This window comes from Moschus berezovskii, chromosome 12 (genome assembly GCF_049115385.1).
Source record: "Moschus berezovskii isolate FMDL1 chromosome 12, NW_MosBer_1.0, whole genome shotgun sequence".
Taxonomy (NCBI): Eukaryota; Metazoa; Chordata; class Mammalia; order Artiodactyla; family Moschidae; genus Moschus; species Moschus berezovskii.
Window position 1 is genome coordinate 88097045 of NC_142471.1, and position 17738 is coordinate 88114782.

Sequence of the window (17738 nt, forward strand, 5' to 3'; positions counted from 1 at the left end):
AAAGTAGTCATGGATGGGGCAGATGCTGAGCTCAGAGGAGTGACAAGGTGTCTGAAATGCCTAAGGGACCAGGAGTGACCCCAGGAAGGAGCACAGCCCACAGCTGGGAGGCCCCAGGAGAAGGACCCTTGGCTATAAGGAGAGGACGACTGGGCTGGTTGCCCCCCTACAGAGCTTTGGCTTTCTTGACATTTCCTTCCTTCATTTGACTCCCTGTCCCCTTGTATTAATGGTTAGTACAGAAAATAAAAAGAAGCAGAAATTACCTTCCATCACTCATCACGCCTCCACCCAGAATGAACCAATGTTAACACTCAGGCTTTGTTCCTTCCAGGTTTGAGTCTGATGATCTTTTTTATTTTTTTAAACAATCGGGGGCAAACAGCATGCACAGTTTTATTTCCTGCATTTCTTGTTCGGGGTATAAGTAACCCCCTGGGGTCTTTCTTCTGTTTCCTTTTGAGTCTCAAGCTAGGGAAATTGGGCTGTTAGCCGGGAGGATTTCCTGAAATCCCTCTGAATGATCGCAGGAGTTGGGCTCAGGCTTCCTCCAGTTGAGAGTTCTGTTTTTTTTCCTCCCTCCCCTCCTATGAAGCTGCAGATCAGGAAGGCAGATGGAAGACTCAGCTTTTGGGTCTGATTTCTAAAAGTGGTGGTTATTATTTTTTTTTAAAGGAATAGAGAATTAATTTAATAACAGGGTGCCAGGCAATGGCTAGGCTTGAGCACCCAGAAACTGTCCCTAAGAAGTGGAGTCCAGGAGGAGAGAGAGACGGAGGTCTCTGCAGGGTGAGGTGACTACAGAAGGATGGAGTGGAGGAGGGGCTGTGGCCGCAGGCCCAGTGGAAAAGTACCTCGTTCGTGAGTCATCACGGATAACACGAGGCCTGTGCCCTGCCACTGGCATCCAGGAGTGCGGCAGTGACAGCTGGAGGTCACATCAAAGACAGAACCACGCGGAGGGGAAGAAAGTAAAGGAAAATCAAGATGAAAATGTACCACTTCAGGGTAATACCTGGCTTCAGCTGCGAGCGAGCATCTCCAAGTCGGCCAGCGTGAGCCCAGTGTCTGCTATGTGGCTGGCGCTGTCTGGCTCAATGGGCAGGCTAGGCGGCCGATCCAGGAAGCTTCCAGTCTTGAAGAGGGGTGGCGGAATGGCATGGGACGACCCATCGAACACAGTTTGGCTGATTAAAGAAGGGCTGTGGCTTAGACAAATGGAATTCCCAGTGCCACCGAATTTTGGATCTCTAAGGATATTGCCCTGATTATAGAATAACTGGATGGTTTAAAAACGTGTTCGCATAGCGTCAATATGTAGGAATGGCCTGCAGTTGTCAGCTGGGCTGCTCATTAGTGTTCTTGGAAGACCCTGAAAACTAGACACCAGGGATTTTCAACCATGTCCCAGAGGGTTGTTTTTTTTAAAAAAAAACAGTTTTATTCAGATATAATTCAAATAGCTTCCCATTCTCCTTAGAAGAGTGTACAATTCAATGGTTTTAGTATCTTCATAGACAGCTACGAATCTACCTTCTGTCTCTGTAGATTTCCCTGTTCTAGGCCTTTCATGTGAATGGAAGCATATAATACAGTCTTTTGTGACTGACTTCTTTCATTTAGGGCAACTTATCCAGTAACCCCATGGAAGGTCTTGTGAATCTTTCACAAGGATAATCCATGTCATAGCATGTAACATGGACTGTGGCATGACAGGCTCCTCTGTCCTCCTCTGTCTCCTGGAGTTGGCTCAAATTCATGTCCATTGAGTTGGTGATGTTATTTATCCATCTCATCCTCTGTCATCCCCTTCTCCTTTTGCCTTCAATCCTTCCCAGCATCAGGGTCTTTTCCAATGAGTCAGCTCTTCGCATCAGGTGGCCAAAGTATTGGAGCTTCAGCTTCAGCATCAGTCCTTCCAATGAATATTCAGGACTGATTTCCTTTAGGATTAACAGGTTTGGTCTCCTTGCAATCCAAGGGACTCTCAAGAGTCTTCTCCAGCACCACAATTCGAAAGCATCAATTCTTTGGTGCTCAGCCTTCTTTATGGTCCAACTCTCACATCCATGACTACTAGAAAAATCATAGTTTTGACTATATTGACCTTTATTGGCAAAGTGCTGTCTCTCCTGGTAAGTCCATTTAATTATTTTTGCAACAGATGGATTCTTTTTCAAAGTAACTGTACCAGTTTCCACTCCTACCAGTAATATATGAGGGGTCCCATCTCCCTACATCTTCGCATCTTTTGTTATCATCTGACTTTTCGATTCTAGCCACCCTAGTGACTGTGAAGTGGCATCTCATTATGGCATTGATTTATTGATGACTAACAATGGCAACCCACTCTAGTGTTCTTGCCTGGAGAATCCCAGGGACGGGGGAGCCTGGTGGGCTGCCGTCTATGGGGTCACACAGAGTCGGACACGACTGAAGTGACTTAGCAGCAGCAGCAGCAGCAGCAACAATATTGAGAATCTTTTCATGTGCTTACTGGTGCTTTTTTCCCTTCACTTTTAAAGTTTTGAAATAATTTTAGGTTTAGAGAAAAACTGTAAAAATAGTACAAAACTCTCATTTACCCTTAGCCTAGATTCCCCAATGTTAACCACACATGCCTGATCATTCTCCATCTCTGAATCATTTAATACTTGCAGACATGAAGGCTCTTTACCTCTAAATATTCCCAGTGTGTATTTTCTTAAAACAAAACAAAAACCAGCTTTCTCTTATGCAACCACAGTAAAATGATCAAAGTCCCTTCAGTGTTCACCTGAAACTATCACAACACTGTTAGTCATCTATACCCCAGTGCAAAATGTTTTGGTGTTTTTTAAAAAAAATACAATTAAAACAAAATCAGAAAATCAACATCTACTCAATACTATCAGTAACTGAATGTATCCCAGTTTTGCCAAATTTCTAGGCACCAACATTTTAAAAAAGCTCTACAGATGATTCTATTGGATATCAGGATCTCTGTCACCTCCTCTCATCAATGAGGACCATTAATTCCAGGGAGGACAATGCCCTCCCCGAGGTCACCATTGATTTAGAGCAGAGTTTTCAGAATGTCCCATCCCCCAGGGCACCTTTATGTGACTTAGGGAAAGATGTCTTTCTGCTACAGCTAAATAAATAAATTCGAGAAGTGGCCATGTCTTCTCTGTTCTTTCCAACTTCGATTTAGCCCCATCACATCAGAAACATCGGGTGGTGGAGCTCAGCCATCTGAGTTTTCACCAGTCATCCAGGTACTTCTAAAGCATGCTCAGGTTTGAGACCCCCTGGCCTAGTAGCTATGGCCACAGGGAAGTCCAGGAAAGACCAGCCCTTTTCTGTTTCTAGTTATTCAAAGTATACATTCTCTACAGCTGGTGAATCAAGAATCATGACAAATTATTTATAGTGCGCCTCAGTTCAGTTTCGGAGAAGGCAATGGCAAGCCACTCCAGTACTCTTGCCTAGAAAATCCTATGGATGGAGAAGCCTGGTAGGCTGCAGTCCGTGGGGTCGCTAAGGGTCGGACACGACTGAGCAACTTCACTTTCACTTTTCACTTTCACACATTGGAGAAGGAAATGGCAACCCACTCCAGTGTTCTTGCCTGGAGAATCCCAGGGACGGGGGAGCCTGGTGGGCTTCCGTCTGTGGGGTCACACAGAGTCGGACACGACTGAAGTGACTTAGCAGCAGCAACAGCAGTTCAGTTTAGTCACTCAGTTGTGCCCGACTCTTTGCAACCCCATGGACTGCAGCACATCAGGCCTCCCTGCCCGTCACCACCTCCTGGATCTTGCTCAAACTCATGTCCGTCCAGCTAATGATGCCATCCAACCATCTCATCCTCTATTGTCCCCTTCTCCTCCCACCTTCAATCTTTCCCAGCATCAGGGTCTTTTCCAATGAGTCAGTTCTTCGCATCAGGTGGCCAAAGTATTGGAGTTTCAGCTTCAGCACCCATCCTTCCAATGAATATTCAGGACTGATTTCCTTTAGGATTGACAGGTTTGGTCTGCTTGCAATCCAAGGGACTCTCAAGAGTCTTCTCCAGCACCACAGTTCAAAAGCATCAATTCTTCGGCGCTCAGCTTTCTTTATAGTCCAACTCTCACATCCATACACGACCACTGGAAAAACCATAGTTTTGACTGGATGGACCTTTGTTGGCAAAGTAATGTCTCTGCTTTTTAATATGCTGTCTAGGTTGGTCATACTTTTTCTTCCAGGGAGCAAGCGTCTTTTAATTTCACGGCTGCAGTCACCATCTGCAGTGATTTGGGGGCCCCCAAAAATAAAGTTTCTCACTGTCTCCATTGTTTCTCCATCTATTTGCCATGAAGTGATGGGACCAGTTGCCATGATCTTAGTTTTTTGAACTACGGAGCTCAGATCATGAACTCTATTGCCAAATTCAGAAAGTAAGGAAAACCACTAGACCATTTAGGTATGACCAGTGTGCCTACTATGTGCCAGACAAAGGAAACAGGAAGATGGCCTGGGTGGGAGAATGTGACTCGGTGAGTGGAATTCCAAAGCCTGTAGAAGGCCATCTGAGCAACCACTGAAGCTGGTGGCAGGGCTTGGGTTTACACTGATGGAAGCCAAGACCTCAGGGGTCTGCAATTTCTGGTCCAGCTTAATTAGAGTCGACATGGGGAAAGTTGCATGATTCTTTCATATTCTCACAGCTTTAGATATCTCATAGTTCCTATTAGTGTAAGAATTAAATACAAAAAATTTGGTAGTTACATGTAACAATTCAAATTTGTAGAGAAAGAATCTGGGTCTTCTAGATCAAGTTAATGTAAACTTTGGCTTCCAAGCACCTTAGAGATTCTACTGATAAATAAACTTATTGAATGCTTTTTAATGCTTATAGAACCTTGCCCATTTTGTGGGTACTTGTGGTTCAGATGGTAAAGAATCTACCTGCAATGCAGGAGACCTGGGTTCAATCCCTGGGTTGGGAAAATACCCTAGAGGAGGGCATGGCAACCCACTCCAGTATTCTTTTTTTTTTTTAAGTTAATTTATTTTAATTGGAGGCTAATTACCTTACAATATTGTATTGGTTTGCTATACATTGACATGAATCAGCCATGGGTGTACATGTGTCCCCCATCCTGAATCCCCCTCCCACCTCCCTCCCTATCCCATCTCTCAGGGTCATCAAAGCGCACCAGCCCTGAGCACCCTGGCTCATGCATCGAACCTGGACTGTCGATCTATTTCACATATGATAATATATATGTTTCAATGCTATTCTCTCAAATCATCCCACCCTCACCCTCTCCCACAGAGTCCAAAAGTCTGTTCTTTATATCTGTGTCTCTTTTACTGTCTCGAATATAGGGTTATCATTACCATCTTTCTAAATTCCATATATATGCTATACTGTATTGGTAGTTTTCTTTCTGACTTACTTCACTCTGTATAATAGACTCCAGTTTCCTCCACCTCATTAGAACTGATTCAATGCATTCTTTTTAATAGCTGAGTAATATTCCATTGTGTATACATACCACAGCTTTCTTATCCATTATCTGCCAATGGACATTTAGCCTGCTTCTGTGTCTAGCTATTGTAAACAGTGCTGCAATGAACACTGGGGTACATATGTCTCTTTCAATTCTGGTTTCCTCGGTGTGTATGCCCAGCAGTGGGATTGCTGGGTCGTTCAGTTCAGTTCAGTCACTCAGTCGTGTCCGACTCTTTGCAACCCCATGGACCGCAGCACGCCAGGCCTCCCTGTCCATCAACAACTCCTGGAGTTTACCCAAACTCATGTCCATCGAGTCGGTGATGCCATCCAACCATCTCATCCTCTGTCGTCCTCTTCTCCTCCCATCTTCAATCTTTTCCAGCATCAGGGTCTTTTCAAATGAGTCAGCTCTTTCGCATCAGGTGGCCAAAGTACTGGAGTTTCAGCTTCAAAATCAGTCCTACCAATGAACACCCAGGACTGATCTCCTTTAGGATGGACTGATTAGATCTCCTTGCAGTCCAAGGAACTCTCAAGAGTCTTCTCCAACACCACAATTCAAAAGCATCAATTCCTCAGCGCTCAGCTTTCTTTATAGTCCAACTCTCACATCCATACATGACTACTGGAAAAACCATAGCTTTGACTAGACAGACCTTTGTTGACAAAGTTATGTCTCTGCTTTTTAATATGCTGTCTAGGTTGGTCATAACTTTCCTTCCAAGGAGCAAGCGTCTTTTAATTTCACGGCTGCAATCACCATCTGCAGTGCTTTTGGATCCCAGAAAAATAAAGTCAGCCACTGTTTCTGCTGTTTCCCCATGTATTTGCCATGAAGTGATGGCCAAGTGATGGGAGCAGATGCCATGATTTTAGTTTTCTGAATGTTGAGTTTTAAGCCAACTTTTTCACTCTCCTCTTTCACTTTCATCAAGAGGCTCTTTAGTTCTTCATTTTCTGCCATAAAGGTGGTGTCATTTGCATATCTAAGGTTATTGATATTTCTCCTGGCAATCTTGATTCCAGCTTGTGCTTCCTCCAGCCCAGCATTTCTAATGATGTACTCTGGTCGTATGGCAGTTCTATTTCCAGTTTTTTAAGGAATCTCCACATTGTTCTCCATATTGGCTGTACTAATTTGCATTCCCACCAACAGTCTAGAGGGTTCCCTTTTTTCTGCACCCTCTCCACCATTTATTGTTTGTAGACTTTTCGATAGCAGCTGTTCTGACTGGGGTGAGATGGTACCTCACTGTGGTTTTGATTTGCACTTCTCTGATTATGAGTGATGCTGAGCATCTTTTCATGTGTTTGCTAACCATCTGGATGTCTTCTTTGGAGAAATGTCTGTTTAGTTCTTTGGCCCATTTTTTGATTGGGTCGTTTATTTTTCTGGAATTGAGCTGCAGGAGCTGCTTGTATATTTTTGAGATTAATTCTTTGTCAGTTGCTTTGTTTACTATTATTTTCTCCCATTCTGAAGGCTGTCTTTTCACCTTGCTTATAGTTTCCTTCATTGTACAAAAGCTTTTAAGTTTAATTAGGTTCCATTTGTTTATTTTTGCTTTTATTTCCATTACTCTGGGAGGTGGGTCATATAGGATCCTGTGGTGATTTATGTCGGAGAGTGTTTTGCCTGTGTTTTCCTCTAGCAGTTTTATAGTTTCTGTATCCTTGCCTGGAGAATTCCGTGAACAGAGGAGCATGGCGGACTGCAGTCCATAGTGTGACAAAGTCAGACAAGACTGAGTGACTGACACTTTCTTTTCTAGTGCCTAGATGGTGAGATAACTCAAAGGTTGAAGCCCCCTCCCTTAAAAAAGTCTTTATTTCCTTCAGTCAAAGTCGAGCAATCTTGCCTAAAAGACAGCATGTTCTACATGTGATCTTGGTCCCATGTAGGTGAAGGGGGTCAAAATGTACAAACTTCCAACTATAAGATAAACGAGTCCTGGGGATGTAATGTACATACAGCATGGTGTCTACAGTTAATAATATTGTATTACATATTTGAAAGTTGTTGCAAAAATAAGTCTTTAAAGCTCTCATCCCAGGAAAAATTTTTTGTGACTGTCCATGATGATGGACAGATGTTAACTTGACTCACTGTGGCCATCATTTCATAATATACACAAATACGGAGTCATTATATTGTACGCCTGAGACTAACATGATGTTATATGTCAATAATACTTCAATAAAAATGCACGCACCGAAAATAATACCCATTTACACCAATACGTGCAAGTAAACAGATACACAATGAACCATCAGAATGACTGATGGTGGAATGAAGCTGGAGAAATAGATAATGTGAATAAATGAAAATAAATACATAAAACAAGACAGGGGCCTTGGATGGAAAAATATTGAAAGTATGATTTATTCAATCCTTGGCACCTGAAGTCCAAAATAAATACATCAATAAAAATATGAAATATCCTTGAAAATACTATACATCCTGAAAAGCCTCCTAAATGTTAAAAAAATATTTTCTTAAAAAACAAGAAAAATCCCTTTTCGGAAGGCGAATTTCTTTTTTTCCAGTAAGAGTTTTTTCCAGCTGATTTCTGAATGATATTTTCCAGCTCATTTTGTGACTAACCCAAGGGGGTAACAGGATGCTACCTTCTCTACCTAAAGATGACGTCATCAACCCACCACTAGGGGGGTTACATTTTGGTTTGTTTTCTGTGAGGAGGTGCTGGTTTGTGTTGACTCATACGAACTTCTTAGCAAGCATATGTACTTTCACAGTCTCGCCCCCACCTCCCTTCCCATTCTTATTTCCTACCTGTCTAGACAAATGGGTTCCTTCCTCGTGGCTCTTTCAACAGCCTCATCATAGTTCCGTGCCTTAGGACATGCGTCCTGCGCCTCCTTCAAATGTCACTTCCTCCATAAAGCTCTTTTCCAACCTGGCCAGGAAGAGTTAATCAAACACAGTGGGGAGGAGATAGAATAATCTGGGGATAATTCTCACCTCTAACACTTAAGTGAAGTGAAAGTCGCTCAGTCGTGCCTGACTCTTTGCAATCCCATGGACTATACAGACCTTGGAATTATCCAGACCAGAATAATGGAGTGGGTAGCCTTTCCCTTCTCCAGGGGAATCTTCCCAACCCAGGGATTGAACCCAGGTCACCTGCATAGAAGGCGGTTTCTTTACTAGCTGAGCCACCAGGGAAGCCCTCTAACACTTATGACCTCGATAATTTACTGAATTTTTCCAAGTCTCAAGTTTCCTTGTTAAAAAACAAGGTTGTGATAATAATACCTATGTTACAGGGTTGTTGTAAGATTTGGATATTTAAACTACTGGGAATGTGCTGATGCTTGTTCCTTTTTTCCCCTGGGGGCGGGGGGAAGGCAAACAATCTTGCCTAAAAGGCAGCATGTTCTACATGTGACCTTGGTCAGCTTTTCATGCTGCTCCTGAATAACAGCAAATCGACAAGCCGTCATTCATTACCCGTTGGTGGCTTTCTGTGGATCTATTTGAACTTGTGTCTGTCCAATATGTGAAATGAAGAGTGAAAAAAATTGGTCACGTGCCACGCACTTTTAGTTTTTAAAGCAAATACATTGCAAAGAGCCAATTAGGGCATATATGGGCTGTTGATCTCCTGTAGTTGATTTAGAGGATGGATTAGCCTAAATTAATGGAAATTCTGAATTATAGATCTTGAAGGCTTGAAGGAAAACAGAGCAGCAACTAGGTCTGGGGTTGTTTTCTAGAGGATCCTTCTTGAATAAATAGCCATGAATGTTTTTCGATTTGATATTAGAAATCCTGATATTTCCCTTGTGGCTCAGCTGGTAAAGAATCCACCTGCAATGCAGGAGACCTGGGTTCAATCCTTGGGTTGGGAAGATCCCCTGGAGAAGGGAAAGGCTACCCACTCCAGTATTCTGTCCTGGAGAATCCCATGGACTGTATAGTCCATGGGGTCACAGAGCCGGACACAACTGAGTGACTTTCACTTCCCTTCAATATTTTTGAAAACGTTTCAGAAGTTCTCCAGAATACTGGAAATATCCACACCATTTGCACTATTTCTGAAGATGGGCTTTGCACTGAAGAGGCCCTTGCTGAAGTGAACGAACTATTACGAAGCTGATTGAATCTCTTTTCATCCAATCAGGTTATGATAACTCCATCTTCAATATAACTTGAAGTACTCCCTCATCTAAAATCTAATAACGGATCTGTATTTTAACATGTGTGTTGCCGAATTCCACTTTTTAAACTCAATCTACCATCTGTACTGCGGCAGGATGATTTTGCCAAAACACACCTTCTTAAAAGCCTTGTGTAACTTCTCTTCAGCGTCAGAGGACAGCCGGAGCCCTGCACAACCTGCCCCCTCCACTTCAGCTGTCTCTCTTGCCCAGAGGGAACCCTTTCCTCCTTGCAGCCATGCTAGAGAACTTCCTCACCCGGATGGACTCCTAATATTCCCTCCCCCTGCAACACCCTCCCCCACAATGCGTTTCCTGGTCCTCGCCCTCCTTCCAGATGGAGCTCAGTTAGCGTCTTTCCAACGCCCCAGTTTTCCCCTCACAGAATTCCCTCAAGCCCCAGCATTTTTCTTCTCATCCTTCTCTCCCCTGCACTAGTTTCATGCACCTCATGGGTTGCATTCAAGTGGCTATTTACACTTAAATGACTTAAAACGAAAGACAAATAAAATTTAGTTCCTTGCTGCCACTTGCAGTGTTTCAAATGCTCAGCAACCACGTGCTGTTGGTGGTGACCACCTTGGATGACACCACTTGGAAACCTTCCATCACAACAGGGAATTCTAGACTATGAGCTCCTGGCGAGGAGGGGCTCAGTCATTCACCATCACATCTCTGGTGGTCAGCAGAGTGGCCAGCACACGGCAGACACTCAAGAAGCGTCTCTTGAACCAGATCAAACCGAATGGACGTGAGACTGTCTTCAGAGAAGCAGGCTCAGGGGGCCTGGGTCACCAGAGGTCACGGCATTCTGATGGTGGAGTAGCGGGAAGGGTGGGAGTGTGGCTGGTACTCAGAGGGGAGGGAGCCCAAACCAGCGCAGAGGTCATCTTATTTTTCTGGGTGGCATGTCCCAGCCAGGATTCTGTTACTGTGGAGAGGGTGAAAATGGGTGAGAGGGAGAGCCCCAGATATCTGCTGCCCTGGGGCCAGGGGACAGCCTGGGTTGAGGACAGCCTGGGGGAGAGTGTGGGGCATGAAGTCTGGACTCCATGTGACTGAGATGGAGAGGCCGGGAAAGTAGGGGCTAGAGGAGTGGTAAGACTTTAGGAAGAGTCAAAAGCATCGCCACAGCGCCTTAGCTTCTGGTCCTTGGGGTGAGGAATGCCCCCCGCCCACCACCACCACTCTGGGTCCCTCGTGTACCTGGGAGGCCCCAGGCGGGAGGTCTTTCTCCTCCTGGGACAGGCAGACATGGATGCTCTGTTCCAGTTCAGAAGCCGCTCTTCCTAACCCAGGTTTTTGGCAGCCCTGGTGTTTCATTGTTCATTATTCATGAATAGACTTGACTTGGTTCAGAATTAAAGCTTCCACGCAGCAAATCTGGCCTGCAGAGGGGATGGCTGGGAACTTGCCTGTGTAGCTCCAGAAATGGCCCCCTTTCTCTGGAAAAATCTTATCTGGGAATCTGTGCCAAGACCTGGTGAGTGAGAAATGACTTCATGATGTATCCAAAAACTGCATCTTTTAAGAAACTGTCTTTATAAATGGTATCAGAGGGGGAAGAAAAAAAGAGAGAGAGGGAGAAAGAAGGGAGTAATCCTTTCGGATCAAAAGCATTCTTTCTAAATATGAAGATGTTGGGGCAAAGGGAAGGTCCCCTGACTTGTGCTGTGCTCTTCCACACGTGCCCTATTCACACAGGTGGCACACACACACAACACCCTCCTGAGTGGATGGTTCCGGTCCCCATAACCCTTCTGGGGGGACTTTAATTTTCTAACTTGGCATCCATGGTCTCCTTGGGGTCCCTGACTCAAGCTGTCTCCTTGGTGACCTGTGTTATCTTCGGAGCAGGGGGGTGAGCTGCACTCACACCTGAGAGGTGATTGTGATGCAATCCTGGTCCTTCCAAAGCCTTTTGTGCTGTGTTTAGTCGCTCAGTCGTGTCTGACTCTTTGCACACTAGGGACTGCAGTCCGCCAGGCTCCTCTGTCCATGGGGATTCTCCAGGCAAGAATACTGGAGTGGGTTGCCATGCCCTCCTCCAGGGGACTTTCCCAACTCAGGAATCAAACTAAGGTCTCCCACTTTGTGGGTGGATTCTTTACCATCTGAGCCACCAGAAAAGCCCCAAAATACTGGAGTGGGTAGCCTATTTCTTTCCAGGGGAACTTCCCAATCCAGGAATCGAACCAGAGTCTCTCTCCAATTCTGCTTCTCAGGCTTGGCTTGGTCTTCTGTTCCTCCATTGGTTGGCCCCTTGTGATGAAACCAACAGGGTGGTTCCAACAGCAAAGAGATGCTGTCTTCCTTCCCTAGTGGATCAGCTCTGTGGACTCTATGGCTTGCACTTCTGATCATCACCATCACAAAAACTTCTTTTAGGTTGCAAACCATCACAGGAGTTGTTTCATTGCTGAAAATACACTTTGATTAGTTCCTCCAGGGAGACCCAAGATCACTGCCATTTTCCTGGTGAACGTCCCTGAGATCCAGCTTGCAGAAAGTTACTGAATGTCCCTGAGATCCAACTTGCAGAAAGTTACAGAATTAAGGGCCAGAGTGGGATTCCGAATCCAAGCCCATCAGATGATACGGCTCCTGCCTGCTTCACTAGGGCATGCTAACTTACCCTGAGAGGGGAGGAAGGATACTTCAGATAGAGAAGGGAGCTTGGGCTAAGTCAGAGAAACCTTAAACAGGAAGGTACGTTCCAGAAAATGCAAGTTATTCAGCACTGGGGGGAGCAAAGTATATGCAGTGGCGGGGAACGGAGTGAAGAATTGGGGGGAGAGGGTGATGGGGACTCAGTGGGACACTCAGGGACTTACTCTCTGCCAGGAAGGAGCTTAGATAAGCTGTGGTCACGTTTTGCTTTGAATCAGCTAGTTCACTCTGCAATCTGGCCATTCGGCTGGAGGGGGTAGAATGGGGGCCAATGGGTTTAGAAGGTGTGCTGGCTCCATCACTCTGAACTTGTGGTGTGACCTGGGAGTCACTTACCCTTTCTGGCCTCCAGTTTTCTCATCTGTAAAATACAAGTATTGGATGAAAAGAAGTTTTCGCCAATCTCTTCACCATGGTGAGACCGTTTATCTCATCTGCTAGCTGGACTACAGCGGGGAGAGTTTTTATTTCCTGATGGACTTTGTGTATTATTCCTCTGTGATGCCAGGCCAAGCTCCTCTTTTTTGGGTAGTCCCAGCCAGCTGAGCACTTGCAGCCTCTAATCAGCAGAGGTATCACCCCTTTCTGCACCCCCTAAATCCAGGGCTGAGTCAATTCTGAGCGCAGGTCTCCCTTCCCACAAGGTGAGGTCCTGGCTTTAGGAAATACCACCCTGGGGTCCAGACACTCAGGACAAGGCCAAACCATCTTGTCATGCCCCAGGATGTGGACCTCCTGCTCACCGGTTTCTTGGGCCCAGGGACCCCTCTGGACCCTGGACGCTACCATGTCTCACGTTTGGGAGGTGCTTTCGTGGGAGGGGGTGGGGGTGGTGGTGGAGTTATACATATTTGGATTTTACATTTAAACTATTTTTGTTGGAAAAGTACTCCGTACCCAAGGGAACAACGAAATACAGAAGAACAGCAAAAAGTCGCTAAGCCTCCACCACTACCTTCCCTCTAAGGCCAGCCCAGGGCCCACCCAGGCACCCCTGGGCGCCTCTGCCCTGGCTCAGGGCTGCACGAGCCCTCCTCGTCCCGGCTCCTCCGGTGCCAGCTTTGCCTATCTGCGGACCTAGCACCGCCCAGGCACGAGGACCACCTCCTGGGTTGCCCCTGCTCCTCCAGACCACGCCTAGATTCACTTCCGTCTCAAATGACGCACCGAAGACTCTCGAGTGAGATCAAAGGCGAGCCCTTTAATTTAACAGCGTTTGGAGAGAATCACGCACGTGGTGAGACTCAATCAGTACAAAGCCCCTCTCCCACCCGAGACCATCCCCCCCACTGCTTCCCCGTCCCCCGCAGCCTCTCGCGTCTCCTTCCCGAGCCCTTCTGGGCAGGCACAAGCACGCATCCCACCCGTAACTTTTTTTAAATGGCTCGAATGACTATATTCTAACTATTTCTGCTCTCTGCTTTTTCCACTTGACGGCGGGTCTGGGCGCTGGCTTTGTGCCAGCCCCGCGAGCCCCGCCTTCTTCGCCGGGGGGTGTCCACGGTCATGGTCGCGCGTGCAGAGCGCGGGGGTCAGTTCCAGAGAGATGTTCGCCTTCCCGCCCTGGAGCGCGTGACCCGGCCCGGGGTCTGAGCCACGTCCCCTCCCGCGGCCGGGCGGGTCCCCAGCTCGGCAGTTTGCGGGAACTTTCCCGGGCGCTCGCGCGCCGGCCCCGCGCGGGTTCCTCTGGGCGAAGCCTCTTTTTGGGTTTGAGGTCCCGAGTGGCGGCGGAGAAATCCGCGAGAGGAGGATACGTGGGGAGCGGAGACCGGGCAGCAGAGCCCCGCGCGCGGGCGGACCCACCCGCGCGCCGCCCCGCCCGCGCGCCCGCGCCCTCGAGCCCCGCCGCGCCCGCCCTGCCCCGCCGCGGGCGGTCCCCGGCCCGCCCCCCGCCATCCGGTCGGCCCCCCTCCCGGGCGCCGTGCCCGTCCCCCAGGCGGCTCGTCACCGCCGCGAGGCCAATGGGCTGGGCCGCGCGGCCGCGCGCACTCGCTCGTCCCGAGTCCCTCCCGCGCTCTGCCCGGCGCCGCTCTCCGGCCCTCGCCCAGCCCGCCGCCGCCGCCGTCGGAGTCGCCATGCAGCCCCCGCGCGCCCCGTTCCTCCCGCCGCCGCCGCCGCTGCTGCTGCTGCTGCTGCTGCTCGCGGCGCCCGCCTCGGCGCAGCCGGCCCGGGCCGGACGGTCTGCGCCGGGCGCCGCCGGGTGTCCCGAGCGCTGCGACCCCGCGCGCTGCGCCCCGCCGCCGGAATCCTGCGAGGGCGGCCGCGTCCGCGACGCGTGTGGCTGCTGCGAGGTGTGCGGCGCGCCCGAGGGGGCCGAGTGCGGCCTGCAAGAGGGCCCCTGCGGCGAGGGGCTGCAGTGCGTGGTGCCCTTCGGGGTGCCCGCCTCGGCCACGGTGCGGCGGCGAGCGCAGTCTGGCCTCTGCGTGTGCGCCAGCAACGAGCCGGTGTGCGGCAGCGACGCCAAAACCTACGCCAACCTGTGCCAGCTGCGCGCCGCCAGCCGTCGCTCCGAGCGGCTGCATCAGCCGCCGGTCATCGTCCTGCAGCGCGGCGCCTGCGGCCAAGGTACCGGCGCTCCGGGAGCTCCCCGGTCGCGACATCCCGGCCCCGAGGGACGGACGGGCCGGGAGAGGGGCCGCGAAGCTTTGCTGGGTCTTCCGGGGGCACCTACTGGCTGGGAGAGGCAGGCACCGACCCGCCGGGGTGGCAGCGATCCGCGGGCTCCCTCGGAACCGAGCTTTGCGCCTAATCCAAGGTCGTTCCGCTCGTGGCGGTCCTGGTCCTGCTCTATCCCGAAGCCCCCCCAGCCCAACTCGGGGAACCCGGGGCCGAAGCCTCCGGGCCCATGGCCGCCTGCTGGTTGCCCCGCGGGGAACCGCACCTTGCCAGGGCCTGGGGGACAAACAAGACGGGAATGTGGGCATAAAGAGGGTTGAGAAGTTCAGGGCTGGGAGAAGTGTCCAGTGCTGAGTGAGCCCTGGGGTTGGGACCATAAAGTCTCATTTCTGTGGCTTTCCCTTCCTTCTCTTCATCCCCCCACCACCACCCTCCTTGAGATGAACAGGGTTCATGTTTCACATTAGCGATCTCCTGGTTGAAAACTTTTAACTTTTTATTTGAAAGAGGTGGCCATGCCCTTGAGGCTCCCCAGTTTCTCCCCGCCCCAGGGTTTCCCGGTCAAGCACCGGTTTAAGGAGGTGTAGCGGGCACTGATGCCAGCGTCGCTTCCTGGGTTTTGAGCCAACCGTACAAAAATGAAAGTGGCTCTATTTGAATAAGCTGAGCGTGGATCAGGGGAATGGCAGAGGCAGGGGTGAGGGGAGCGCGTTAGGGGTGAGGGAAAAGTGTAGCCCTCTCCCTCCTGAAGCATCTTTTCTGTATCAGTAAGACCCGTCCTGGTCGGGGAGGTGGGGGTGGGGGGAGCGAAGGGTGGAGCCAGCCTCTCACTCTCTCGCGGGACCTTCCCGAAGGATGCTTCTCTCCAGTCCCAGAGACCATATGGAAAAACAATGCTGAGTTCAGCTCCGGCCAATCCAGTGGTGTGGGGACGGGCCAGCCCTGCTTGGCAGGGCACTTTCCCTCAGCCTGAAAGCTGCCTCCTCACCGTGGGCAGTTCGTGGAGAAGGGAAGAGGGGAGCCCAGCACCGGGGAGCTGGGCTAGGTTTTCTTGGTAGGCAAATGGTCTAAGAGCAACCCGGCGCCCCCCCGCCCCGCACAGGCTGACCGACCTGGGGAGGAGGGTGCCAGACCCTTACAGGTAAAATGCAGAACCTCCGCCCTCTGGAAACAGCCTAGTTAGAGGGTGGAGGAGACGTATTCCAGAGAGATGTGAACCTGCCCAGTATGGGTTTACACCACAATTCATGTGTATTGGGTGCCCATTTGGCGCCCCAGTCCCTGGGCTAGATGTGTTACGTGTGTGATCACACTCAGCCTTCACAGCCTCAAGAGGAGGGAAGTCATTTCCGTTTGACAGGTGGGACAACTAAGGGTGAATTACATGTCCAAGGTCACTCAGCTGGAATTTGAACCCAGACAGCCTTATTCAGAAGCAACCCAATGCTTTACCTGGCTGGGGGAACAGGCGTTGGGGAGGGTAAAGGAAGTTTTGGGAGACCCCAAATTGCATCCCAAGTGGAGTAGGGGGAGGCAGGCTGAGCCCAGCCTGGTTTGGTGAGTAGATTGGTGTGACTGGGGAGGCATCGGGGTGACCCAGGCTGGTGGTGCAGAGTCCCCGGGCCAGAGAGGACAGTCTGGGTTGTGTTCTCAGATGTTCCTGAGCCAGGCAGCTCCCAACAACAAAACAGAACAAAAAAGCTGGGTAGGACGAAGCTAGCGGTGGAAAGCAGACCACACCGGGGCGCGGAGGCATGATGCATGCCATAATTTGGGTATGAGGTGATGACTTTAAAAAAGCATATTGCATGTTTTTTTTTTTTTTGTCAAAAACAAGCCAGCTGTTACTGTTTGTAGTCTCACGGCACAGGGTCCTGAATAACTGGCACTATTGGAGCACCAGATTGATTGCCAGCGAGGTGGAGTCACTTAGCTAGTTTTGGAGTTGGCGGAGTCATTAAGAGTCACCGTGTGTGTGCACGGAGAATAGGTCGTCTGCTGCTGGCCAGCAAGCCTGCAGCAGGCTCCAGGGAGAGCCAGAGAGGGGACAGCACCAGGAGTACAAGCGTGGTGAGGAGGGAGAGACAGAGGGCGCAGAACGGTTCTCCCCTGCCCTCCTTTCTTTCTGCAAATATTTACTGAGCTCCACGGTGCATCCAGCACTGTGTGTGTGCGTGTGTGTCTGCTGGGCACATGGGAGGCACCTGGCAGATGTGTGTGTGGGGAGGATGTTGAATGAACAAATGAAGCAGAAACCAGAGGTACTGGAGATCCACGGCCACCCAGTCTTTCTTTCCTCAATGAAAGGTTTTGCTTTCGCTGCCCTTCTCAGCTCCCCACCCCTTCCCGCCACCCCCCGATCCTCACATCCAGCCCACTGCCCTTGACTTTCCAGAGGTACCTCTGAGGACCGGAGCCTGGGAACCAAGACTTCATTCAGTCGAAGCCTTGCCCACGAGCAGGTCACCTGAAGTCATTGTTCAGCACGGTGCGTTGGCCGTCGGCTCTGGCTCCGAGGCTTGGCCGGAGCGTTCCTTTAGCTGGAGTGCCCATGGGAGGTCTTTGGAGGAGGCGCCGTTGGACTGGCAGCCTGGAGTTGGAGCGAGCCGCGTGAGGACGTGGGGAAGGAGCTCCCTGGGCAGGAGCGGCTCTGCCAGCCCTGGGATCACAAGGAGGGTTTGACTGGGGCAGAGAGAGAGAGGGCAGGGGAGGTAAAGGGTGCTGGTGAGCAGCCCGTGGGAGTCACGGCGGATCATTGGATGGTGGGATGTGTCCTCATTCA

General features: G+C 49.8%; 1 protein-coding gene across 1 annotated transcript in view; it reads left to right on the forward strand.

The window, feature by feature from the left end:
- Nucleotides 1–14286: 14286 nt before the first annotated feature.
- HTRA1 (HtrA serine peptidase 1) overlaps nucleotides 14287–17738 on the forward strand; it is a 59177-nt gene continuing 55725 nt past the window's right edge. The window contains exon 1 of the mRNA XM_055424475.2: nucleotides 14287–14905. Coding sequence (XP_055280450.2) covers nucleotides 14302–14905 — 604 coding nt within the window. The 5' untranslated portion in view covers nucleotides 14287–14301. The remainder of the gene's footprint in view (nucleotides 14906–17738) is intronic.